General features: G+C 43.2%; 2 protein-coding genes across 4 annotated transcripts; both read right to left on the bottom strand.

Moving 5' to 3' along the window:
* Nucleotides 1-196: 196 nt before the first annotated feature.
* LOC140277522 (uncharacterized) lies at nucleotides 197-13854 on the bottom strand. The gene is made up of 49 exons (XM_072372589.1): nucleotides 13828-13854; nucleotides 13621-13733; nucleotides 13190-13323; nucleotides 12565-12727; nucleotides 12384-12449; nucleotides 12059-12207; nucleotides 11868-12012; nucleotides 10869-10951; nucleotides 10643-10762; nucleotides 10458-10559; nucleotides 10219-10377; nucleotides 10056-10138; nucleotides 9795-9939; nucleotides 9670-9714; nucleotides 9420-9587; nucleotides 8441-8560; nucleotides 8253-8354; nucleotides 8141-8173; nucleotides 7893-8027; nucleotides 7638-7784; nucleotides 7417-7551; nucleotides 7089-7246; nucleotides 6820-6964; nucleotides 6666-6720; nucleotides 6494-6560; nucleotides 6260-6393; nucleotides 6124-6167; nucleotides 5855-6028; nucleotides 5569-5723; nucleotides 5333-5446; nucleotides 5120-5238; nucleotides 4824-4978; nucleotides 4532-4737; nucleotides 4274-4451; nucleotides 3967-4191; nucleotides 3681-3850; nucleotides 3527-3597; nucleotides 3305-3405; nucleotides 3087-3206; nucleotides 2638-2775; nucleotides 2408-2562; nucleotides 2217-2316; nucleotides 1879-2114; nucleotides 1586-1769; nucleotides 1215-1463; nucleotides 923-1105; nucleotides 756-812; nucleotides 382-527; nucleotides 197-292 (listed from the first exon to the last, which is right to left on the bottom strand). Exons 1-49 carry the CDS (start codon nucleotides 13852-13854, stop codon nucleotides 257-259), a joined length of 6249 nt encoding a protein of 2082 aa, XP_072228690.1. The 3' UTR covers nucleotides 197-256.
* Nucleotides 13855-16342: 2488 nt separating this feature from the next.
* klhl8 (kelch-like family member 8) lies at nucleotides 16343-25910 on the bottom strand. Of its 3 annotated transcripts, none has more exons than XM_072371958.1 (12): nucleotides 25796-25910; nucleotides 22951-23170; nucleotides 22595-22656; nucleotides 21968-22133; nucleotides 21471-21791; nucleotides 21112-21298; nucleotides 20109-20252; nucleotides 19866-19977; nucleotides 19543-19711; nucleotides 19307-19466; nucleotides 18697-18898; nucleotides 16343-17973 (listed from the first exon to the last, which is right to left on the bottom strand). In XM_072371958.1, the coding sequence occupies exons 2-12, from the start codon at nucleotides 23146-23148 to the stop codon at nucleotides 17850-17852; spliced, it is 1845 nt and encodes a 614-aa protein (XP_072228059.1). In that variant the 5' UTR covers nucleotides 23149-23170; nucleotides 25796-25910; the 3' UTR covers nucleotides 16343-17849. The 3 variants fall into 3 exon arrangements, with proteins under 3 accessions (XP_072228059.1, XP_072228061.1, XP_072228060.1); XM_072371960.1 differs by lacking the exon at nucleotides 25796-25910 and adding an exon at nucleotides 25292-25361; XM_072371959.1 differs by lacking the exon at nucleotides 25796-25910 and adding an exon at nucleotides 23351-23522.
* Nucleotides 25911-26477: the final 567 nt, after the last annotated feature.

Below are 26477 nucleotides of genomic sequence, written 5' to 3'. Positions count from 1 at the left end.
TACTGTTGTCGTTTATCTTGAACAAAACAAGAATTACACGAGTTAACGTGGCAGTGAAAGTTGCTTTCAGAGTGATTTGTAGAAAGATGAACTAGAAGTGCAACACAGGGAATCAATTTTATCTAAGCACATCATTATTGCATTATATACAATATTGTATAATCCTATAAAAAATTGTTTAAAAAAAAAAGCCACATGATTAGTTTACAAAAAGTATCAGCATCGATGTACTGTACAAAATGAGGGTTTATGTGTCCTATTCTTCGGGGAAGTTTGGGTTGACGAAAGCAGGCTGCAACAGAGGAATGATACAACTTAGAGTCACAAAAACTAGAACCAGGTCTCCCTTACCCCGCCAGAACAGGCTGAATAAGAACTTACCACGTCAATGTTACTGGTCGTTCTTGTTGGTAGGCTCAGGCTGCTCAGTTTATATCCCCGCACGCTGAAGACGTAGTACAGCAGTCCGACTATTAGGCCGAAGAAGATGATGGCGCCGATAATGGCGCCAGCGATCACCCCTCCATCTGTTTAAAGAGATGTGTCAACCGACTGTACAACATCCAGCTTTATATTTTGGGCTGAAAAAGAACCTGTACAGAAGTGGGTTTTAATTCAGATTAGTGTTTTAGCCTGCTAATATTTTCTATTTGGCTCTAAATCACAGGATAAAAAGTCTGTAGGTCACTCCAGCTGTAGTGATTGTATCATCTAGGGATGAGAAATGCCCCATAGTGTGCATTTTTATCACTTACTGGCACTGGGACCATCGGTGGGGAAAACGGGGTTTTTGTTATCGTCTGTCGTATAGTCTGAAAGAGAGAAAGACGAACTGCTGCTCATCGTGTTCCGTTTAGAAAACAAACTGAAAGGTTTTTACAGGCAGTGAAAGCCGCAGAAATGACAAATGAGAAATTGTTACACTGGCGATGGCGGCAAGCGAAGCCTCTCTTCTGCAGACAGTTGTTGTCGTTCCAGCGTCCGTCGTGGTACATCTCCACGCAGTTCTCCTCGGCGACATCTCCAGGATGAAAGGCTTCGTTGGGCTCCCCGGGAGCCCAGTTGAGGAACCCCAGTGACGTCTTATCTGTCCAGCCCCAGCCAACTGAGAAGCCAAACATACAAGCCTCTTCTCACGTGGGTGTCATTCTTTATCCATCTTTTAGCACTTATCTTCTTCTTCTACTCTTAAGAAAGTGACTTTCTGAACTCACAGTTTCTGTCCCTGGTGAGGCCGATCCAGACGTGGTGATGTTTGGTGTAGTTGAGGTTCCGGAGAAACTCCTGCTCTGCTCTGCTGTGAATGGAGACCAGCTCGGTCCTGATGGACTGGCAGTAGTGCCGAGCGTCCGGCCAGGAGAAGCCCTCCTTCCCGTCGTACACGAAGTAGCAGTGGCGTCCGTAAGGGGACCAGAACGGCAGACACTTCCCATCACCAGGGCTGGGAGTGGGCGGGGGTTTCTCTGAGGGAGGATGCAAGTTGTATTAAGAACAACAAATATTTGCTTGAACAGAACATTCGGTTTCCAAAGGAAAAGGGGAAAAAAAAAAAAAAAAAGATGAGCTCAGTCCCAGAGGATTATACCTGAGGAGATCTTGCAGATGTACGGCTTAGCTTGATCGCATTTGGTGTCGTTCCAGGTCCCGTGGAACCAGATGGAGGCGTGCATGCTCACACAGCCCTCATCCTTGATGGTGCTGGGCTCTCCTGGTCCCCACTGAGTGAAGAAAACTGGCCAGCCGTCTGTCCACATGTAGGAGCCATCCTCCTGCATGACAACACAACTGTAAATATCTCTCTGATCTGAAACTTTGTCAGTGGCCGTTATTTTTCAGGGTCTCTTTCTCTTGAGATATTTAAGCTTGTCTGATATGGACCTTGCGCCTGAGTCCAATCCAGGCGTCAGCTTTTCCCTGCAGAACCACCCCGGCAACGAAGGCCTGGTCGTAGCTCATGTCAACGCTGGCCAGGTCTCCGCCCTGTTCCTTGCAGGACGCCAGAGCTGCATCCCAGGTCGCCGGCTCCTCCACCAGCTTGTAGCAGTTCATGTACCAGGAGATGTAGCCGTCTGGGCACGGGCTCTTAGTTGGGGGAGGAGGTTCGATGCTGCTTGCTGATGCGGAGGCAAATGGGGAAAATTATTGGCTGCAGCTGCTATAATCTGAATAGATATACATTCCTTAAATTAAAGGATCAGGCTGGAGTATTTACTGACATTTCTTCCTGTAGCAGACGAAGCTATGGTTCTGATGACAAGCATCGTCGTTCCACTTGCCGGTCACCAGGTGACTGTGAGTCATTGCCACACAGTGTTCCTGTTGAGCAGGATAAGACAGATCAAAGCTAGCTCTACGCTGGCCCCTTTCAGTACAAAGCTTTGCTCCACTCATGCAACATCCTCCTCACCGTTCCTCCGGCATTGTTGGGCTCCTTTTCATTCCAGTTGGTGTACAGGACTGGGCTGACCCCGTCACTCCAGGCGTACTGATTCTCCACTAAGAGATCCGACAGACCGATCCAGGTGGGGCGCTCCAGGTCTTTCAGGTAACTAGCTACAAAGTCTGGAGGAACAGAATATCAGCAACTGGACTGAAGTTCTCATAGAGTTTCTGTGAATGTTGATCTGCTGGGCTTACCATTCTCATACTGGTTGTCAATAACTGCCAGCTCTGCCCCTTGGTCTTTGCACCAGCTCCGAGCGTCGGACCAGTTTGCTTTGACATCATTTTTCTTCCCTTTGAACATGAAGCACTTGTCCTTAAAACGCATCCATCCTGCAGCAGGGAAGGAGAGAAAAATTGCATATAGATAAATATGCATTTTGCATTAACGCAGACATTTTTGGTGCACTAGTGAGAACATGCTGTTCATTTCAAGTCATTCTAATACAGGAGCATTTAGGGCAACTGTGTACTAACTTACTGATGTAGACTTTAGCGACAACTTGCTAAATAGTACCACTGTTTAAACTGTTCATGGGCAGCAAACGTATGTCGGACTTACTCTTTAAAATCTATTGAATGGAAAAAAAGACAGCTTGCGGTAAATCTTTTTAGGCTCCATATAGTTAAGGAAAGCGTTCAACCTTCAGGACAGTTGCCCTCCCAAGGCTGTGTGGGTGGAGGAGGGGTGTGGACGTCTCCGGGGAATTTTTTGCAAACGTAACCTGCTCCGGCTCGCCCGCAGTTGGCATCGTTCCATCCACCTTTACAGTCCAGAGGGAAGAACACATCAGCACGGGGAGGCGGAGGTACATTTTCACCATTTGGGGGGGAAAAAAAGCAAAGCGGGGAGTCTCGGTACCTTGATGTCTGTTCATCTGGACACACTGTTCCTCCCCGTTTGCATTGTTCGGCTCACCCGGACTCCAGTGAGTGTACGTCAGAGGAGAGAGGTCGACCCACCTAAGCAGAGGAAATCAAATCTTCTCATTCTATTTCTATCTAGTTATTCAACTGCTTAATTTCCACTTTTTTCTTCTCATTTTACATCAGTTCAGTACCAATCACTCAGTGATCCACATACATGTATTGTCCATTTGCAATGCCAACCATCCTCATTCCTATCCAGGCTGCGGACACCTCCCCCGTCCCCACCTTAAAGATCAGGAAAACAGTGAACATGTGGAACATTTTTCATGGTTAATCACCTCAATAGAAGTCAAACAGACGAGGCATACCATGCTGTTAACATAAGCTTGTTCATCTTTGTTGAGGATGGACACGAGTGTGGCCTTCTCTGCGTAGCAGCGTATCATAGCTGTGTGGAAGTCAACTATGTCTGTGTCGTTATAGTAGTAACAGATGTTGTTGTTCTTCCTCCACCCGGGGTTGGAGCCACAGTCAGGAGCTGAAGGATGAGGCGTACGAGGAAATAAGTGTGTTATCTGAAGCGGCAGAGATCTTTCACTCGGATAATTGCTGCCTCTGTGCAGGAAGGACAGGTGCACTGTGGGATCGGCTTACCTGGCTCAGGAGATGGCGGCACAGGGGGAAGGATGGGGTTCTTTCCTTTGGTGATCCTGCATATCCAGTCCTGATGAGCGTCGCAGTTGAGATCGTTCCACCAGGAGAAACTGCCGTTGGTGCTGCTCACCATCTCGACACACTCCTCGCGGCCTTCGTGGTTGTTCGGCTCGCCGTAACCCCAGTTGGTGTGTGACAGAGGCGTGCCGTCACTCCAGGAATATCCTTCAAGAGACCATACGTTTTCTGCTTGTATTACTCAAGCTTCCAACGGATTCCATTACACGTTTAGATATATAATACCCACCTCCCTCTATTGGGTTGTGCTTGAGGCCGATCCACTTGCTGCTGCCTTTGCTGTACAGAGACAGAAACTCTTCTTCCTCCTGATTGTGGATGCTGACCAGATTAGCTCCTCTGCTGACGCAGTCCTCGTGTGCAGCTCCCCAGCTCTTCTTCATGGACCAGTCCACATTGTGGAAGAGCTGTAGTAAATCGGAAAAGCAAATCAACCACTGTCATAATGATACCGGTCCAGATAAGTTATTTAATTAGCTGTTATTACCTTGTAGCAGTTCCTGAAGTGGGGCTGGGCCGTCCAGCCGTCAGCACAGCCCTGCGCGGGAGGAGGCGTCGGGGGCTTGGTGGGTGGAGTGATGTCAGGTCTGGCTTTTTCACAGATGAAGGCATGTTTCTCCAAGCACTGCTTGTCATCCCAGAAACCACCAATCTGACCCGTTGTCATAGCCACGCAGGTGCCATCCCCGTTATCTAGAAACAAGAGGGCAGAGTGGTGGTTTCTCTCGTGTGTGCAGTTTCCTGCTCAGATTACGTCAGCGATGGTGTTAGGACAGTACCTGGCTGGTCTTTGTCCCAGTGAGTGAAGGTAAGAGGCAAGCCGTTGTCCCAGATGTAGTCCACCCCTCCACCTGCCCCTCCGCGAGCGCGCAGTCCGAGCCACCACAAACCGGTCTTCCCTGTCAGCGCCACTGTAAAGTGCGACTGCTCGTAGCTGCAGTGACACACAGACAGGAGAGTTTCCATCAGACTGTTGTATTCGCTGTTCGCCACTATTATTAATACATTTAGTTGGGAATGTAACCTTCACCGGACATTGCTGCTTATCGAAAAACTACATGTTCATCCCACTCACATGTCTCCGATGTGCAATAAGAAGCCGCCATGCTGCTCCACGCAGAAGGCTTTAGCATCAGACCAGCTCCTGGCTGTCTCTTCCATCCAATAGCAGGAGTAGCCATATGCATCCCAGCCCTGACAAGTACACAAAAAAGTACTGTAGGCTTTTCCCTGTAAGCTTTGTAACTTGCACACACTGAGGGGAATTTGAAAAGTCAAACTGTCGTACCTGAGGACATCCGTACACTGTGGGTCTGACTGAAGGCATTGGGTAATGTGCTTTTGGCATTTTGCATATGTAAGTATTGAGTTCTGCGCAAGATATGTCGTTCCATCGGCCGGTCTGTAACAAAAAATGACCAATAAGCATGACTAAATGCAAAGGATAATGATTTCTCCCTCTCTGAAATCCTCTAACGGCGTTAAAGATAAAGTAATGAGTTTGTTTTCCGGTGTGTTCATTACTTGGTGCGACATCTCAACACAATCCTCATTGAACCCATCGTGGTTGTTCGGTTCCCCTGGAGCCCAGTAGGTGAAGGTCACCATGTGTTCATCCGACCACATGAACATACCAGGAACAAACAAGTCATTCAGACCAGTCCACACATCACTGGTGGCTGTGAAGCAAAAAATAAATAAATAAAATAAAGCACTTCTGGAACATTTACTTGTACTGGACTAGTTTTTTTAACTGAACTTCTTTTATCTGCAAACAACTTTTTCCCTCCTCCTTCTTTTAAATCCATACCCATGTACAAGTAGCTTTCCAGCCAGCTCTGCTCCGTCATCGACTGGATGGAGACGAGATCTGCACCCAGGTTTCTGCAAGTGGTTCGAGCGTCACGCCACGTCTTTTTGTCTCCAAAAGGTTTGTAGCAGAACTCTCCAAACTCATACCAGTCGGGTCCAGAACATCTCAGCTCTGTGGATGAATTGAAGGAGACGATGTCTGATCGGCGCAGAAACGTACACAGCACAGTGAAATATTCAAGGCGATATAAGTGCGTCTTCGCTCACCACCATCGGCAAAAGTGTAGGACACATTATAGTCTCCATCAAACCTGTGGAGGTTACATTTATTTTGAGTAATGAGTTACTTTGGACTGTCTTTTACATGAAACTAAGGATTAAGACATAAGACTCGTCTACACACTCTCTTGAGGTGATGCCGTTCCTGTTGGAGCCGGTGTAGAAGTTCTGTCCTGCAGCTTTCAGCAAAGTGCAGTCGCCTCCGATCTCATTCAGTATCACACCAGCATGGATGGCTGCAGCGCAGATGTTTGAGTCCTGTTAAACAAGACCGACCGACAGAAAAGATGGAATTTTCTATCTGATTAACACACAATAAAAATGCTATTCTGATACAGATGTGACTATATTTACACACCCCACGATACACCGACGTGCCATACACCATGTAATTAGACCTGGCACAGCCTGCTGAACAATGGACCCTGGCAAATTGAGCAAGATCATAGCATAAGGTTGTGTGAGCATTGGGGATATCACATAATGTACAACACCATAAGGAGAAAAATACAAATGCAGATTTTACTCACGTCATTCGGTCATTGTCCGAGTTGAAATTGGGCTTGGTGGCACATGCAATTGCATCTGATGGATCACAGATGTTGTTACTATTTGGTATTCCTTACATGAGAAAACGGCATTTACAGCAGATTTTGCTATTAGCACGTGATATGGCTTCCTTACAGTCAGGTATGCATCCTAAAACGTCAAATCGAAGGCCTGCCTGTCCGTTGAACTCCAGCGGACGGATGCGGATGAAATTAGCTGACACGGGCGTGCCCAGCAGTTGAGTATCAGGGGTGTTTCTGTCTGTGTTACCTGGGAAAAACTGAAAATTAAGGGGGGAAAAAACGAACGATTATTGCAAATGTTATTTTCCAGAGCTTCCAGATTAGCTTTTGAGCCGTGAAACTCTTCAGCTCTTGGTTATTTCAGGGTTTCTCTGTACCCACCTCCCCGTCAGCTGTGTAGTCGGTCCAAGTTGATCCATCTATACTGTGCTGGATCTTAAATTTGGTGATCCAGTTATCATTCTGAGGACAACCCTGGATTACGATCCCTGTTACTTTTTTGATCTGGATCAAGTTCACTTGAATCCAGCTTGAGGTTGCTTGAATAGGGGACATGAGAAGTAATTTAATGCCTGCCGTTCAGTTCATTGACCTATTCTTACTTAAACATCAATATCAAATAGGGCTGATTGCAAAAATGTGTTATTTTGTGATGAGATATTTTGAGATGAGATGAGATATTTTGTGTAGCAGCTGGGTTGGTACATACGGCTTCCTGAAGGCATCCAGCAGGAATTTCCATTCAAGCGGGCATTACTGGGAGTAAAGCCACCTCTGGAGGAGGAAGCAGAGAGCTGGAAGTCTGCGATGTTTCCGTCCTCGACACCCAGGCCATGCAGACACACTGAGCAAAGGCACAACAATGAAGCGTCTGCTTGAAGATACAGTTTAAGTATGAATATTAACGAGGGGAATAAGGAAAAAGGGCACCTTTTTGTTCACAGCTGTAGACGATCTCGAGATACTTTGAGACAGTCGGGCAGGGGTCCACTTCCACTTGGGCGTATGCGAAGCAGAAAGGACGGTTGTCACATATCTTTCTGTATATAGGAAGGACACCTTCAACGGTGCAGCTGCCTGGAGAACAGTAGTATAAGTGTAGATGAGTATTTATTTTTCATTCTGATCTGATTTACAGATGCATCTCTACACTCTGCATCTGTAACTAATGTGCAGCAGCAGCACCTTCTGATCCCTCAAAGTGTGGACAGATATCATCGCTCTTCCGTCCGTAGAAGGCAGACTGGATGTTAATTACGCTTTCATCTGGACAATGAAGGACCGCACTGGAGTCCTGGCACGCCAGCGCTGTCATAAAACCTGAAATGAAGGGAATTATCTCAAAAATGTTTACGGACAATAAATGTGGCACTTAAATGTGTTTTTACTGACAAATGATGGGAGAGGAGAGATAATGCATCTGTCTTTATTACCATCGTGAGGTGGAGGAGGCTCGGGTGTCTTTCCTGAAAGAGGAAACGCATGATCAACACACCAAATATTGTCTCAATCGTTCTTTTGCAGGTGTCGAGCCGCACTTCTCACCTCTCCGCTTACAGATGTATCCTCTTTTATTCTCACAGTTGTCATCGTTCCAGTAGCCGTCATTGATGAGTACAGACAGGCAGTATTCACCCCCTGGGTTCCCTGTTAGGGAAAAGACGAGGAGGTAAATGTGACTTTTTTGCTTTTCACAGACAATTTCTCAGGAAGCACGTCGGCTTCAATTGAACCTGTGTTCCAGCGGATGTATCGGAACGGAGAGCCGTCTGACCACTCCCAGCCGCCCTCGGTGATGGAGTTACGTCCACCCGCCCACAGAGAGATCCCGGTGGGAGTCTGCTGGATCACACCTGAGAGAAACGATGAAAAGACAACCTTAATATCCCAGCAAGCAGAATTTTACTGCCCACTTTCCTATGACACACTTGAAAGCAAACTAGCCTTCACCACATTACCTTAAATCTTCACAAACAAAAGCCACCAGGAGGATTTCGGTCACGCAGACATTGAATCGCACATACATTTTTCAGAGAGACGACTTTTAATTTCAAGTCACTATAATATTGAAATATTTAGAAGAACCTTCTGAAATATTCCAAAGAAAACAATCGCAGTGATTATCATTTCGAATAATGTGAAAACATTAAGGTTGAATATTTATGAGAGGAGTATCATCTTTAAGAGTCAGGATGGTAATAAAGTCACTATAAGTGAAGCTTAAAGTGGGTTGATCATTTGAAAGAAATCCTAGAATATTGCATACATGTATAAAAATACTCTTTTTTTTATTTTTATTTTTTATCCAATCATGGCCAAATATGTTGTCATATCTGAGAAATCATTGGGATCGAGAGCAGGATGCTACGTGGCACTTGATTGTGATGGACTGAAAAAAACTTTCTTGCAGCCGTCTGTTGACATATTCATGTGAAAAGTCAATAAATCATCATCAAGTACGATCACATAAATGAAACAACTGTAAGGACAAGGTTATGAGTGCATCATCCACCGAGGCCTATGCAGGTTTTAGCAGTTTTAACAAAAGCAGTCCTGATTCCCTGCCTGAGTTTCATAGGTTCTTCCTTTGGCCGTGGCTTCAATTTCAACATGGTCCGTGAAAGTCGGCTTGCTAGTTTTTTTGTGTAATCTGTGTCAAACTCAACAGAAAGCTGACGACAGCAGAACAAAGTCGACAGTAAAGCTCGATACCTTGTATGAAAGCCTGCTCAAAGGGATCAGTGATGCTGACGAGGTCTCCTCCCTGGTTGAGGCAGTCGGCTCGAGCCTCTGACCAAGTCCTCATTGAGATGAAGTTAAACAGGTAGCAGAAGTCGTTAAAAGGGTCAGCTGTCCAGGAACCGCATTTGTCATTCCATCCTGTAGCAAACACAACAGTTCATACAGAAAAATGCCGACGCGTCTCGTCGTTGTTTTGAGAAAAGTCTGGAATGATGTTAACCTGGTCCAGATGTCGGAGGCTGGGGAGGAGGTCCTTGTCCCTTAGCTGCAAGGAATCGACACAAATAATGACTATAAATATAGCATGAAAGCAATAAAAGGCACATTAGTGTGAGAGTGGCGCACCTTTTTTGCAGATGTATTCTTTGGTGGCCGTGCAGATGTCATCAGTGAGCTTCCCGGGTTCAGCGTGATTCATTCCTCTGAGATGGACACAGTCCTCGTTGCCCTCATAGTTGTCTGGCTGGTTGGGCGCCCACGGGAGTAAGTCCTGACATCCACATAAAAACAACATTGTATGAGCATCTGAGTGGTCAAACTGCGGCGTTTTGTTTTGTTTTTTTTTTGCCCTCAGTGGTTGATACTGCTTCTGTCTTTGTCACTTACTGTAGGTGTTCCATCGGTGTACACAAACTGGCTTTCGACATTGATGTCATTCAAACCCACCCAAGCTTCCGCTGGCATGTGAGCTGCAGGAAGGACACATTAAAACGCCAGAGCAGACAGCTACGCACTTACAAAACAATCATTTGTTTTCTTGGTTGCTCACCAGTCAGAAAACTCAGATCCTCCTGAGAGTGGAAGCTGGCCAGGTGACCCTGCTCACTGCTGCAGTGAGCCTCGGCATCGTGCCAATTCTTCACTCCCTCAGTCTCAAAATGATAGCAGAAGTCGCCATACAACAAATATCCATGGTCACAGTGGGAGTCTGCAGGCACACGATAAAACACTTACTAACAAAGCTGTGACGAGACAGCGTGTGAGGAGGGAAGATCAAGTTTGACTGACCGGGAGTTGTCGTTGGTTTCGGGTTTATTCCACCCGTCATCTCACAGATGTAACCCAGGCTCTTAAAGCAGTTGGTTGTTTCCCATTTGCCGTCATAATTCCCTGAAAGACAACATAAACTCAGCTGATGTGAAGAAGAGATGATCGGTTTCTTCTAGCCAATGGCGGCCGAGAGCAGGTCCCACCTGTGAAGATCTGTCCACAGTCCCACACGTCTGCGGTGTTTTTGGGCCAACCGGCACCATAGTTTGAAAACTTAACCTCAGTTTTATCCACCCATCTGAAAGACCCATCCTGGTCCTTATCTGGTGACAAACAGGAAAAATGGAATCCCTTACTCTGCGTTCATAAATGAGGAAGCATTGTTCAGTAGTTTCGGAAAGTGCCATCAAAACCGAGTCTGTAGCGTACCTGATAAGCCGATCCAGATGTCAGGAATGTCAACATGGTGAAAGTCTGGAAGCTTCGAATTGATGAAAAACTGCTCCTCTTGACTGTGCATAAGGAACAGGACAAACGTGACATTCTCCACTGTGCTCACACTAAGTCGGGGGTCTTGTTTGCATGACAAATGAGATCTTTGAAGAGATTACAAATCTTTTTTTTGGTGGGTTTTCCCTGCCCAAACTTCTGCAACGTTACAAGAGAGTTATCCTTTCCCACAGTAGCTCCTGAACAACCTGAAATGTTTTGCAGTCAGTCCAAGTTTGTCTCATGTTGCCCATCTACCTGTGGCACTTTTTTATTGAGCCTGCCAGTTGACTAGTTTAGCACTCATTAAATGTAAAGGAACTGGATAACAAACATCATTATGAATAATCAAAGTTGAAGCTTAGCTACACTCATGATTGCATATCGAAACAAGAAGTTATTCTTTCATTTTTGTGTCATGAAGGAAGGAAAGAAAAAGGAGCATCTGCTTATTTTCTTAGTGCTTTTTACTCTAAAACGGTTTTAAAACATGACCACCTAAGAACATAAAGCATAAAGCAAATAAAAGGGTTTACACTTTGCCCATAGCTGCTTATTTGCAGGAGACTCATGTAAGATGAGTTGTCACATGTGCAAAATGAGTGACATCTGGTTAGAGAAGCACAGCAGTTGGGAAATGATATAACTAGCTCCCTGCTAATCTGTATAAACGGTAGCTCAGTTTACACCAGTGTTGTTTTTTAGACCAGTACTGGAAGCATCATGTAAGTGTAAACAAAGCGATGCTTTCCAGGTCATTTTTTTTAACACTGGACACAGGAAGCTTTCTCTCCCCAAAGTTAAAAGAAAATCCACTCAGAGCCCACTAATAACGGTCATATATCTTCATTTTGTGATCCTCTAGGAACAAACATGAAACGCGTTTCTTGCTTTAATTGTTTCAATTGTTTCAATGCTTGCCATCTTGCTCTTCCCTACCTGTTTATGATCACCAGGTGAGCACCCATATCAGAGCACTTGGTATAAGCCTCATGCCAGGTGGTCAAGAGATTGATGTTACTGACCAGCCAGTAACAACTGCCAGCAAAGCTCAGCCAGCCGGGCAAGCCAGGAGGACAGATGGCTGTGGGTGAGGAGCAGAGAAAAAGTCAGACACAAACCAGCGTTACCATGAGTGGAAGAAGAAACGGTCAGCTTACTGTTGAGTGGGCGTTTGCACATGTAAGGACGCTCATTACTGCACAAATGGGACCTCCATTCTCCCAATGCCTCTGATGCATCTTTGATTATTGCAGCACACGAGCCGACCTGTGGATCACTGTTGGAAAACACAAGCTTTAACTGCGACTTATCAAACTAATACCGGAGTTTGAATGAATTCCTTGTATAAAGCTAAGATATCTTACACTGAAGGTTGACCATCGCCCCAGTGTCTATACGAACCCTGGTTAGAATCCGACCAGGCAAAATTGCTGTTCCCAACCTCAACCTGACATGAAATCTTGTTGCATTTCTGGGGAAACAAAGCTCATCTTCACAATAATCTCCTCCACGTTTATACTGGATATGAAATGATATAGAAGCAAGTGAGCTTCCACACTGTGTTCCTCTCACCAGAGTGGAGAGCCCAATCCAGAGGTCCAGATGTGATTGTTCCATTGTTGCGGTCACAAACGTGTTCTCCTCTTGTGAGGTGATGGACACCAGGTCTCCTCCCTCCTGCACGCAGTCATGTCTGGCTGCCAACCAGCTCTTCCTTGTCTCCGACTTTAGCTTGTAGCAGTCGGAGCTGTGCGACCTCCAGCCATTGGCAAGGTCACACTGTGGGGCAGGATTTGCTGCAGATCAAGGAGGGGGAAAAATGCTTTTTTACAAGTGTGATACAAGGCCTTCAAAGGAGGGACCTTCAAGGTCTTTTTTTGTTTGTTTTTTCCTCAAAATGTTCCTGTCCTTGAGTTCGCAGTGTCTTACGATTTGATTTGGACAGTTGAAATATCAGAGAAATAATTCAAGCAGAAAGGAAGCCTCAACTTTCATTAAATAATAGTTATAAGATATATATTCCAAACCTAATTCAATAACAATGATTCTGAAAGTTGATATCTATCTGGTTATTGTTCGTATCATTATTATTATTAGTGAAAGGTATCTGAAGGTAGCTACAAACTTAATGTACCTGATTTTCTCTAACTGAAAAGATCTCACTTTGTGAACCTTAATGTTTGTCATTAATCTTGCTGGATTAACTGGAAAGAATAGAAAAAAAAAAAAACGGATTTGATGCACAGTAGTTTACTTACGATTGCTGTACTTGCAGATATATTTGGCCTTGATGTCACAGTTTTCATCTTTCCAGTGTCCGAGGCTACTTCCGACCACCTGACCACAGTTCTCTGTACCGTTCCAGTTATCAGGCTGGCCTGGCATCCAATACCTAAAGCAGAGGGGAGACGATATTTTCTGGATGGATGTAAAAAGAAAAAAACACATCTAATATTGTAGACTTAAATATTAAATATATATATATAAATATATATGCTAAGATAATCAGTGTCATGCTCCTTAGATATTCCTTTTGGAGGCTTTCAGATCAGCAACTCACAGGAAACAGACTAAAAAATAATAAAATAATGAATAAATGAATGAATGGAATAGCGTACAGGACGTAAAACAGATGGACTTTGATTTGACAGATCTGACTTTACAACTGGGTAACATCTGTAATACATACGATAGGTATTCTATGAAAGGACTCCCGTCGCTCCACTCCCAGACACCTTCGACAACTCGGTCATTCAAGCCGATCCAGTAGTTCTCCGAGTTGAGTTGCGTCCTCAACCATAACTAGAAGCGAGACATGGAAATAGAGGACTGATAAGACAAGATTGCCGAACACGCATTTCGTTGCTGGGATCTCATCTGCCTGTGTGCGTCTCACCCTCTCTTGATTGTCATCTATGCTCATCAGGCTGCTGTGCTGCCTCGAACAAAAGATGTTCGCCTCCGGCCATGACTTTGTTTCGGTTGAAAAGAAGTAGCATCTGTCATTATGCTCCCTCCAGCCTGCCCGACACTGGCATTGGGCTGAAAAAGAATGTAGGTATGAACAACAGCAAATGGAAACAAATGTGTCTGATGGCACAAACAAAACACTCAGAGAGGTCAGAGCACTAATCAATGATACTTAAAAGAAGGGTCCGCAATTCAGATAAAGGCCAGTTGACTGTAGTACAAATAGTGTTGTGGAAATGACTGAGATTTTCATGTTTTAAGGACCTCATCAGCTGATCTTACATTTGTATAATGCGTCACATGAGATAATACAGGAGGCACGACTGCATCTATCTACAGCAAACTCAGGCCATCTATCTACAGCACACTCAGGCCATCTTTGTGGCTGAAACTTGTCTACCTTCCTCCATATTCGCTACTAAAACTGGACATTTCTTTTCTTTCCCACGTTTTAAGCAAAATTAAATCCTTGCTAATTGATAACATGGCTTTTATGGTCTGAAGATTCAAACCAAAGCAGCACTCACAAGCAGGGTTTTTGTTTACAGGTTAGGGGAAGTTTAAGGTTACAGCACCTCCTGCTGATCAACTGTGCACTTTGCTAGCATTAAATGACTCAAGGAAGGACTGATTATTTCATAGCTGATGTGGAGTTTGACAAACAAGCAATAAATCCTAAAAGTCTCATGACTGATCCACAGTTAAACCGTGTCAACCACCTCTGAGCATCTCACACAAATCTGTGGGTGAATGTTTGACTTTAACAACTTTACAGACACTAAAAAAAATCAAATAAAATCACGTTTTTTCACATGACCTTAAGTGGCTGAGAGACTACAATTAGACCACTGCTACAGAAGAGGTGTGATTTGACCCCAAAGGGTTTATTAAGGAGTAAATCCCCTCTCTTGGTTGTCCACAAAGCGCAGCCGTGTCACACACTTAAAGACACGTGCACTTTTCCTTTTAAATACTACCCACCTCTAAAGGGAGTTATCAGGATAAACAAAAACTGCCAGCAAAACATCAGGAAAAGAGACACAATGTTAAAATGAGCCACAGACACAGTTCATTAGTTGGAAAAAGAGCCTTATGGTAAGTTAAATATATATCAAAGACAAAGATAGAAAAAGCTTCTTGTGCTTCCTCAGAGGAATCAGAATTTTATTTAATCTCCATCATTTAATCTCTATTTTGGCTCACAAAGACTCCTTCATTACTGCGCACACTCCTCACAAAAAGTAATCAAATGGATGAAGACTTACCGCAGATGAGGAGAGCAGCAAAGCTGAGCAGCCTCAGAAGAAGACTTCTATGCATTTTTGTTGAAAAAAAAAAAAAAAAAACTTTTCTATGTTCCCCTTTCAAGGTGTTTTTCTGCACATCGTACAAGACAGCAGCTTTCGTCCAGCCTCTCCCGAGCCGAGCAATGTGTGTGTGTGTGTGTGTGTGTGTGTGCGATGTGCCGGACCTCAGAGTGAGCAGACCTCTGAGCATCCTCTCCTTGGTTCACCACTTTTCAGCGTTTGTGTAGAGTCCAAAGACTGAACGTCGTAAAACACAGATTGACCTGTCGACATTTAAACCAACACGATGTTCGCAAAAAAAAAAAAAAAACGGTTCATAAAACTTAAGATTAAAAAGTTATTTGGGATTCTGGCATTTTATATTAAAAGCAAAGCGTTCAACAGTAGACGACCAGCCATATACCTGCTATTTCAAAGGCAAAATTAGCACATTTTCTGGGGTCAATAAAACTTTCTGTGAGGATTACGTTTGTTTTTTACCTTTATTGCATTCCTTTCTTCTACATAACTTTAGACAGTGACAGTAAAAGACTGTACATACCTGATCTAAGGATTAAAAGGCAACACTTCTTTTCAGCTGATGCAACTCCTGGGCTGCCATTTAATTAATTTCACAATATAATAAAAAAAATGTTAAAAAAATAGCTGAAAATTAAATAAATTATAATACAATGAGACAATCTATAACGATAATCTAAACATAGATGTGTTGGTGCAATTTGTTCAGGAAACAACTCAAATTCCCGGCAGGTGTAAACAGATCGGGGGCCGACACTTGATGCTTAAATTCAACACACTGATTACGAGAAGCAACACATCTGACACCAAAACCCCAAAGTCCAGAAGACAGTTTATAACAAACCACACGGCAGCTGTCAATAAAACCTCCAGGCTCTGCCTCGAAGGGTTACTTTTTAACACCATTTAATAGGACGTTACAAAACAAGAAAACGTTTCAGTCAAATGGGCATTTATAGTTGTGATACTCAGTAATTATCAAATGAGAAGAAAAATGGCCGTCCGGTGATAGAAAGGTGCACAGAAACATTCTTAACAACACTGGTGCTTCAGATACAACTGAAGGGATAGTTCAGTCTTTCAGTTCCAGGAGAAAAAGAAGAGGACTCCAACCAGTGAACTTTACACATAACTTTATTGTACCAATTTATACCAACACCACGTAAATAAAGCACATGATCAAAGCAGTCGAGGGGAGGGAAGAACAACACAAAGTTTTCGCCTCAAAGTTTACAAAAGACAAAGTTGGCTTGAAAGTTGGAACAGAAATGAGTGATGGGATTAACACCAGTGGCGCCTAACAACTTGGATTATTCTGGTACAAACTGGAAGTAGCATTTGTACAAAAGTCATCTGTGTGCCAATCCTGAAATCTGAACAGTCTCCAGAGATGGCAAACGTTTTAATCTTCCATATGGCAGAAATACACTTGTTAAATAAACATCTTCAAACCTAGAACATGAAATTCTCCATTTTTGGACAAAAATATACTCAGACTTCACGTCTATGCTAAGAAAATAGTGCACGGCAATGGATTATATAATATAGTAAAGAATAATATCAAAGATACACCCATTTTACTGTACAAAAATGTCCATATGTTGAAAATAATGGGACCATCTGCAGACACCAACCTCAACGGAATCTCATAAATATCTGAAAAAACACTGATTAGCATTCTTTTTTTTTTTAACAGTCGAGCTATGGTCCAAAACAGATTTTGGATTTTGTCAGTGCGAACAGATCGCTGCTCGATAATGTAAAAACCGAACAGACCTGAAGAGGTGCACCATATTGCTCTCGTTTCTCTCGGGTACAGCCGTGACACCTTTCCTCGGTTACGATATCGAGGTAAAGAAAATGATTTGCATTCAGCAGGCAGTTGAACTGGATTGGTCACACAATTGTTACGTTAAGCACTCGTAAAAAGAAAAAGAAAAAAAGTGCAATTCCCCGAGTACGTCGCGACCGAACTGCGGACTGATTTGTCACGAGGAGCTTTAAATGATTATTCAGATGCATTATCGGCCAAACCCGACCCGATCTGCTGGGAAAATAAAAGCATATTCTTAAAAAAAAATAAATTAAAACTTCTGTCACTTTCACTTCTTTTGGAGTAAAATCGCAGGAAAACACATTTGAATTCTTCACATCCCATTTCAGACGGAAACGTCAGTGGTTTAACAGCTCAGGCTGGTGATGAATCCAATATGAATCTCTTTTAAAAAGCACTGACTTGTCATAATCGTGGTAGTAGGTTTCAATCCAAGCACTCTGTTCATTCTCGAGAGGTTTGTCCGAAATAAAAGACTCGGCTACTATGTGTCCCTTTATAAAAGTCCAAACTATGTCAAACAAACCGAACAAAACACAGTACAAAATACTACATCAATGATTGCAAATAACACCGGCAAGAGTCTAGAAAGATGACGTGTCATCGTGTAGCTTGAGAGTTCAAGTCTGGAAAGTCTCCCTAATGTTCCGCCGTCGCTCTGCGTTGACATGAGCCTGGAATAGGAAGCTCAGGTTCAGCGTTAACAGAACTACCGTTACTGGCCGTGTGCTTTGTGTTGTGTGCTTGTGCAGACATCAGACGGTGACCTGGTGTGGCGCAGAGTGCTCGTCACATGCAGTTGACCACGTTGCTGGAGCCCTGGCCGACGTCTCTGATCTGGCTGACGTGAGACGAGCACACGGCGACTCCGGCTCCGGCGCGGCAGTGAGACACGGAACCCACGAGCTCCCATCTGGGCAGCACAGACACAGAAATAATCCCAAGAGAGCAGAGCACGCAGTTATTGGTTTGGTACTCCGGAATTCAAATCCATTTTCATAAATGCTGAGTCAGTATTCAAGTGTGGAACAAGTTGACCACTTTTTTTAAATTTTTTTTTTTTTTTTTTACTATTACTCGGATAATAAAATTCTGTCTGTGCCTCAGAAATACGAAGAATCAATGACGCAGAGGTGGGTTGCAAAGCTGCTTGCAGAAGAGGCTGAAGCAGCCAAACCACAGCGCTCTGTGTGAGGTTTCCCACTTAAACGGGTAGAAGAGAACCAGCTGATCTGGGCTGAGCTCGAGTACTTTGAATGCCTGAAAAAATGCTCCACTCGATTTGAGCAGAGCTTTCTGTTTCTTGCTCAATTCTACTTGTCCTTAAACACCGGTCTCTCCTGGATCTTATAACGTTCACAAAAATATATCTATATATGTTGGACTTTTTGAAGGATATCATAACAACCCCATTTGTGCTCAATGGACTATTTCAGTATAATTTCACCTGAGATTTACTTTTATCTGTTTGTTATAACATTTGTTTTCATCCTAGAAGCAATCAGACAGAAGAACTAAATGAGCCCTTAAGGTACTAAATAATTCAATGACAGCTGCATCTTGGCTACTGCTATTAAATCAACTACATTTACATTATTGTATTTGCGTGATTAGATTTCAGAGTGATCCGCCTCACCGGTTCATTCTCGGCTCAAAAGCCTCCACCGTGTTCAGGTATATGTTTCCGTTGTGTCCCCCGACTGCAAACACTCGTCCCATTACCGTGGCGACGCCGACTCCCCCGCGCGGGGTGGTGAGCTCGGACACGTACTCCCAGCGGTGCATTCGGGGGTCAAAGCGCTCCACGGAGCTCAGGGGCGAGTTGTCATCAAAGCCACCTTTAGAAAGTCCCAAAAAATACAACGACTTTGTGAAAAGAGATGAGGGTTTAAACATTAAACTGTCAGGTGGGCATAAAGTTAACGTATGTAATGGCTTCAGAAGAATTATGTTGTTGTGAAATGAACAAGCACAAGAAAACTCTTTTTACTTTACTCAATGACACAACTGAAAAGAGATGCTAAAATAAATTCAAATTCAAGCAGCGCAATAAAAATCTCGTCCATTTGTCAATCATTCACCAAACAGCTTCACAAAGCATGAACTTTTGTCTTCATTCATGCCTTTGTGCATAAAACTGAAGGGTGTGCACTTAAAGCATGTGATGAGGGTAACAAACATCATCCGAGTCTTCAAGGGTTCAAATCCAAAGACGCACATGACTCCGGTCATCGCATTCCTCTCACCCACAACATAGAGGCAGCCATTGAGTTTGCTGACTCCGTTTCCGGCCCGTCGCTGGCCCATCTCGCTGATCTCGGTCCACTTGTTGAGGTGAGGATTGAACCTTTCCACACTGGACAGCGAGGCCACTCCATCATTTCCTCCCACTGCGTACACGTAACTCTACACAGAGGTGTTACAAATCAAAGACCAAATCCCATCAGATACGAATTCCTAACCTCTTCTTCTTGGTTCTTACCCCCAAAGCCACCGATCCCACCCCTCCTCTGGGTGTGTTCATTGGGGCCACAGCGCTCCAGCCGTCACTTTCGATGTCGTAACGCTCCACGTCGTTGAAGCAGGAGTTATCGTCCAAACCCCCGATGGCATATATAGGACCGCCGAGAGCTGCCAGGGCTATTCCCCGCCTGAAACAACAATCCTCGATCAAAGCGGACGATTGCACCATTTACCCGACATCAGAAGAGGTACAGTAGATGAAAAATGGTTCACTGAGAGAAGTGCACGTTAAATTAAATCTGACTGAATGACAGGGGAGCTTTAACTTTTCTGTCTGTGTACCTTTTGGTGTTCATAGAGGCTTTCATCATCCACTTGTTCGTGAGGGGATCAAACATTTCCATGTTGCCCAAGTGTTCGTTGCCATCATGGCCCCCAACAGCATAAACTTTACCTGCAGAAAACATTGCGAAGTTGAATCTTTCTGATAGTGGGACCAGACCAATAACAACAATACTTTTCAGCTCTTCTGACGAACAGTTTTCCTTTTCTACACCAAACTTCCTAACACGACACCTCTCTCACCTCCCACAGATATCACACCCACGTGACGCCGTCTGCTGTTCATTTCCGGACCAAAGAACCAGCTGTTCTTAGAGATGGAGTAGCACTCGATGCTGCGAAATGGGTCGCCGGAGCCTCCCCGGCCGCCCACACAGAACAGAACCCCTGAGGAAGAGGTTGGACACAAAGAAAACGCTTTCACTGTGAGAGTACAAATCCCTCTCTGCCACCGTGGTAACAGATGGTGAAGTTATCACATTATGGTTATCAAAGTCTCTGATAGAGGGTCTTACTTTTGTGATAACACACCCATCAACGGAACGGCTGAGAGATAATACAGTTGTGGCCATAGACTTAGTGCTGAGAAAAGGTGCTGCTGACCATCACTGGTTCTATTCTCAATATAACAATGTTGACTTTGGCTTTAAATGTGCTTGTTGATAAAAAGGTTTTCAGTACCAACTCAGTGGATATGTTTAAAATGGCATATAAATCAAGATTAATGATTACTACATAACACATGCTTTGTTTTTATATTTGACATGCTGTTTTACAGCAGCTTCTCACTCTTTTGTCACCGACTTGTCTCCACTTTTGTTTCAGGCACAACCGGAAATGCACCATAGCATCTCACTTTGTGTCACATGTTACTGTTTGATGCGACTATAATTAGAAATAGAGTCTTCTCTTGGAATTAGAAACAGGTTTCTGAACATTTGTTTCTCTCTTCACAGTGAAAAATGTTGACTTTTGATGAACATCGAAACCTGCGATTTATATTTTGACTTTGAGCCATTCCTTTGATATTTTTTTTCCTCCAAATACAAACAATAGGAGCGTTGGGGGATGGTCACACAGTGGCTCTACAGAGGACTTGACCCAGAGTCTGTTACAACACATCATCAAACAGAGGCATTTGGTTCCAAGTAAGTAGCTGAGTTTTCTTTCTAGATAAGAAAAAGTGCTGACTGTTGTTGTGCAATAAAAGTTATGTGAACAAAACAAAACTCCATATAAGTAGCACCTGCAGTGTGCTTCCGGGGGATGGTGCGAACTGAATACTCAAAGTCCGGAACCATCTTGTTGCTGAGATGTAGGTGGTAGTTCCTGGCCTCGTCCATCAGGTCACGACAATTCAGGTTACCTTTGATCATCTCATCTTTTGCCACTGTTCCAGTCAGAAACTCAACGGGCAGCAGGGGGAGACGCACCTGAAGGAGAGACAGGCCTACGGTCAATAAGTGATTACATATGGCTGTAAACACACACGTAACACCAGTTTAACACACCGTTATGTAGCCAAATATTCAGGTAATGATTAAACTTGGTTGTAAAAGACAAACCTGATAAAGACAACACTAATAAGAACATGCATTCTGTAACCTGAGACATGATCTGGTCCAGCCAGGCCTCGTGGTGCTGAGGGTTTGCCTTCAGCCACTTCACCGCTGCATTGTACACCTGTGTCTCGGAGTGGATATTAAGGTCACAGGAGGACAGTAATGTGCGCAAGTGTTGGGGTGACACGCAGGTGAAGTCCTCGCACTCCACCACCTCATTGAAGTGCTCACAGGCGTAGCGGTCAGCCATGTCCATCAGGTCCACTCGGTTGTGGCTCTCAGCAAAGGTTCGAACTGCGAGGCAGTTGGTGGGGTGAAAGTGGGCCTTCATGTACTCGCAGCAGGCTCTCGCCACCAACTCAACCTGACAGAGTCGAGCAAGAACACCATTTTACAAATTCTGACACCTTTCACACAGTAAAATGTCATTACATTTTGAGTCGCTAATTAAATATTTGAGAGAAGTTCATACTTAATTGGGAATGCTGACCAAGTGAGCCAAATACAGGTGTTGTCGGCAGACTATTTGTGTTTGTTTACCTGAAGGATGCAGGCAGCATAAAGCAGAGGCTGGACATTGTCCACAGTTAAAGTGAGTTTGGATGAATAAGCAAAATGCACCAGGTCCTGGATGGCATCCCCGTCAAAGTCCTTAATCTCTATGAGCTCCTGTTTGGCCTCTGACATCTCTGACAAGAACATGGCCCTGAGGAAGCAAAGGTCACATTATGTTCATATCCAACAGTGCTTTAAGTTGAACACTGAAAAGAGAACATATCAATGACTGAAGTTCTTGGGGGAGCAGGCTGGCTTGGAGACGAGTTGATTATAGTTTGTTCCACCGCTCTCTTCCCTGTTGCCTGCAGTGAGTCGAGACTAATGGCTATTTCCTGCTAATATAATATCAGAGCTTAACAATGGAACATTACTGAGTGATTTTGAGCAGAAAACAGCCACTACACGGATTCAAAAAGATGACATGAGACCATTCAGTAGTGGTGCATCGGACTGACCTAATGCCACACCTGTGTCATCGTCTTTCTGACAGAAGCGTGTTTGTTAAGATTAAGAAACCGTAGTATCAGACCAAGCAGCTCTATTAAATAGGAGGAAACGATATGAATACAGACAAAAGAAAACTGAATGAATCTCGAACATTAAACACACCTGAAGTAAGGGATAACACAAGCCAGTACTAGCTTGTGACATGGTATCAACCTACTCCCAACCTAAAAAGAGACACAAATTACAGAGAACATGAAACAGGAAACAGATTTGTTTATTACTAATCATCTCATCCCTTTTCAGTTTCCACAGTACACTGTGACCTTAGAAAATATCTAAAGACAAAAGAAAATAATCACATAAACCAACTGAAATTAAGAGCAGGTTCATCTACAATATATTCTTTATAAAATCAGATTAAACCTCTCAGTGCTGAAAGCATAAACGTTGATCAGCTGAAACAATAAGAGATGAAAAAAATCTCTCCCTGAATGCAGAGTCCAGACAGAGAGACCTACCTTCAGTGTGACATCACAGAGCTCCCCCACTTCATAGAAATGCCTGAGAGAGTTATGAAAGTCTTTCCAGGCCTCATGAGCCTCAAAGACAAAGGACCCATCAGGCTCGCACTCTGCTTTTGGCGCCCTGTTCCCCGGCCGCTTCTCCTTGGGCTTCGGCTGCTTGGCATGATCTGGCACCACGTCGCCTGGTGCCATGGTGGGTTACAGGAAATGACACCTACAAAAGGGAGGTGAGAGAAGGCGTGAATCCGAACGCTGTTGAGACACAGCAGCAGGAAGGGGTGGATAATATGGACAACGTCACGTGGTAAAAACGTTTAATTTAATTGTCTAATGTTTACCATCTCAAAAAGAATTAAGGTCACGTTAAACTTGCTCTCAAAATAATCGATCATACCCAGTTTCCACGTGAAAATCTTGTCTTGGGGAGGATATGACTGTATATTTCCTGTCTTTTATGGAGTTTACATGAAGAGCTAGAAATAACAAAGTCCCGTTCCTACTAATGTAACACAGTCAGAAGCCCAAGACCAAGAAATGGAAATGGTGGTGGGAGACACTGCCTGCCTGCTGTCAGTATTCCCTCCCTTTCGCGTTACTTCTCTCCGACACATTCTGTGAAAGCCAAATGTGAAAAAAAAATATGGCACCCAGTTCTCTCCGAGGCGAGTCGATACAGAACACTTCAAAGAACAATCAAACTATGATTAAAAAAAAAAAAAAAAAGCCTACCCACTGTTGAATCTGATGAAGGCTCTCCTTAATTCATACGTCTCTAAACAGAGAAACTGAGAGAAGACAGTAAGCGGCCAGAGCTCCACCCACACCTTACAGTCTGTCTTTCAAGCGTTGCCTCTGACGCTGAATAGAGTCAGTGTGTCGCCGCTCATCACTAGTCCTCTCAGCTATACGAGCAAAAAACATCAAGCCCCATTAAATACACTCCTGATCAAACACTTCTTCCACATCTCTTCTACTTTGCTGGCTACATTTTTGAGGCTGCTCAGTTTCTTAACACATGCAGTGATTCAGCTTTAGCCACTTTACAACAGTTTCCATGTTCACATCAACTAAGATGCACAACACAAACATTAAAGACATTAAACCCCAAACACAAAGAATAAGGACCTCCACAAGACAAACAGCACATCCCAGCAGGGGGATATGCACTCCTGAGGACTCACTGTTGCCAGGTTCGATTTTTTCATCTGCTCCCCGAGGGCACATAACAATGACATTAATGCTGCCAAATGCTGTGTTTAATGGTCTTTTAATCCGGGGGATGTAGCAGAATGCAACCCCGTAATCAAATGTTTAAACTGAGAAATGTTTTAGTTGACATATGTAGACCGATTTTTCACAAGAAGAATGAGCAACGCATTTCAAAACAGCCGATAACTTAATATAAGGTTAGTTGGTGACAGGTTAAGGTTATCTGTGAAGGTACCATCAATCGTTACAGATATATAGGCTACATGTTTTGGAGCAACTTAAGCTGGCATCCTGCGTTTTTAAGGGGAAAGGCCTTCCTTTAACAATACCAAAACACATTTTTCACATGTTCTAACAGCACCCAGGTGCTTAAGCCGGCATGCTTGCAGTACAGACCCGTCATCCTTTGAAAACATGCCTTAAACTAAAAAACAAAGGCCTCCGAGCTGTTGAGCAGCTGCAATCCTCCATCAAGCAGGAATATGGAAACGTGTCACCTACGAAGCTACAGCGACTCGTCTACTCAGTGCGTTTTATAGTTTTACTACTCTTATAGATTTTGCCCAAACATTTGTTTTCCATGTTCTACTGTCAATAAAAGATTTGTTTGAGAGCTTTGAAAATCAATACAGTGCATCTTTTATACAAGATACAAAAACAAACCAGCTTTTTTGGAGATGGGATTGGACCTAATAACTATTTTTCTCTTCCTTCTGAAGAATTGATGGTACAACAGCTAACAAAAATATGACTGATGATTGTAAGGTGTCTTACAGCAGCCCCCATCTATTTCACCTTTTCAATGGTAATGTGTGGTACTGTATGCATCCTGTGCATACCTTATAAAATACATTATCTACACATTAGATGATATCATAAGGTCTCATCTGCAGTCTTAATCTTGTTCTTATTTCACTGATTTGTCATAAATGTCACATTGAATCATAAAAGCAGGTCCTTCACTGGAAGTGTCCAGGATAGTGATCCACATCTTTGTAATCAACCTGCTTAAAAAGGCCATTCTTCAACGTCAGAATGAAAAGAGATTTAGGATTAGTTATTAAAAGTAATGTATGAGCAGTTTACACATTAAGCACCACCTCCAACTGTAAAAGATTCACCTCACCATGTGTCATTCAATAACTGCTTCCACGTGTTGAGGCTGTACAAATACCAAAAGTAATCAAATGTCCAGCAGACTGGTTTAAATGGGTTTACCATTAAATGGGTTGACAACAGCTGAAAACCAGGAACACCAAACATTAAACCACACGTCAACAGTTAGTGAAGCCTTCATATGTGTTTATACACCACATTTCAAGCGAGTGTGGCTGAAGCCTTGTTACCAGATAGTTAAAAGAAACTATATTTCACACAACATGCTTGTTCTATTAAACCTCTCCACTCTACTGAACGTGATAAATCCAGTTAGCTAGGCTAACCCTAACCGCAAACTGGTGGTTAGCTTGTTTGCTAACACCATACTAGCATGACAGCTAACGTTACCTGGCAGAACTACACAGTATTAAACCCTGAATTTAGCAAATAAAAGTTCAACGTTAAACAGCACAAGTTACAGTCTAACACCAGACACATATTCCGTTATGTTAAGTATATTTAGCTTAGATACCTCATGTCGCAGCAAGAATTAAAATGCCGGCTTCTTCGAGAGGAATGTTTGGCATTAGAGCGTTTATTGTGACTTCAAGTGCTTCCTGGGTATTGTAGTTTAAGGCAAGAACATCTGTAGACCTTGGTAAGAAGTTTGTCCGTGATTTTAACCAACACAAAAAAATCATATCAGTGATGTGTCTGTATAGTAAGTCTACTGGAAATGTGCCTTTAAATATGCAAATGGCATATAATCCAACAGAATGAATGCATTCGTTTGTGTTTCATTTGGATATTTTATTCGACTTATAAGTCTTAAATATACATTATATAAGATCTAAATAGCCTAGAATATAAAAACAGACAAGCACATTATGCTCCAATATCATTACCCAACCAAAATTACTTACTTTTTATAGCTGATTGCCGTTAATAGCAGAGTTAAGTTGATTATCAATAATAAATCATTAAATCAATTGAAAATTAAACGTTAAATAAACAGAGTATTAATATAAAGAGATAACAGATATGTTATCTATTTCACACAACAAACATTATTTTAAAGTTATTTTAAAATCAAGTTTGCTTAATTTTTCACAAGATTTATAGGCATATCGCTTTTATTTATTGGACCATTCATATAATTTTGCTTTTATTTAGGATTATGAGAGTTTCAGCCCTCCATAGCAACAGCTGAGTGA

The sequence above is a fragment of the Leuresthes tenuis genome, unplaced genomic scaffold (assembly GCF_036924035.1).
Source record: "Leuresthes tenuis unplaced genomic scaffold, fLeuTen1.0.hap1 SCAF_19, whole genome shotgun sequence".
NCBI lineage: Eukaryota > Metazoa > Chordata > Actinopteri > Atheriniformes > Atherinopsidae > Leuresthes > Leuresthes tenuis.
Note: the sequence above shows the minus strand (reverse complement) of the source record. Positions and strands in the feature narration are given on the sequence as shown.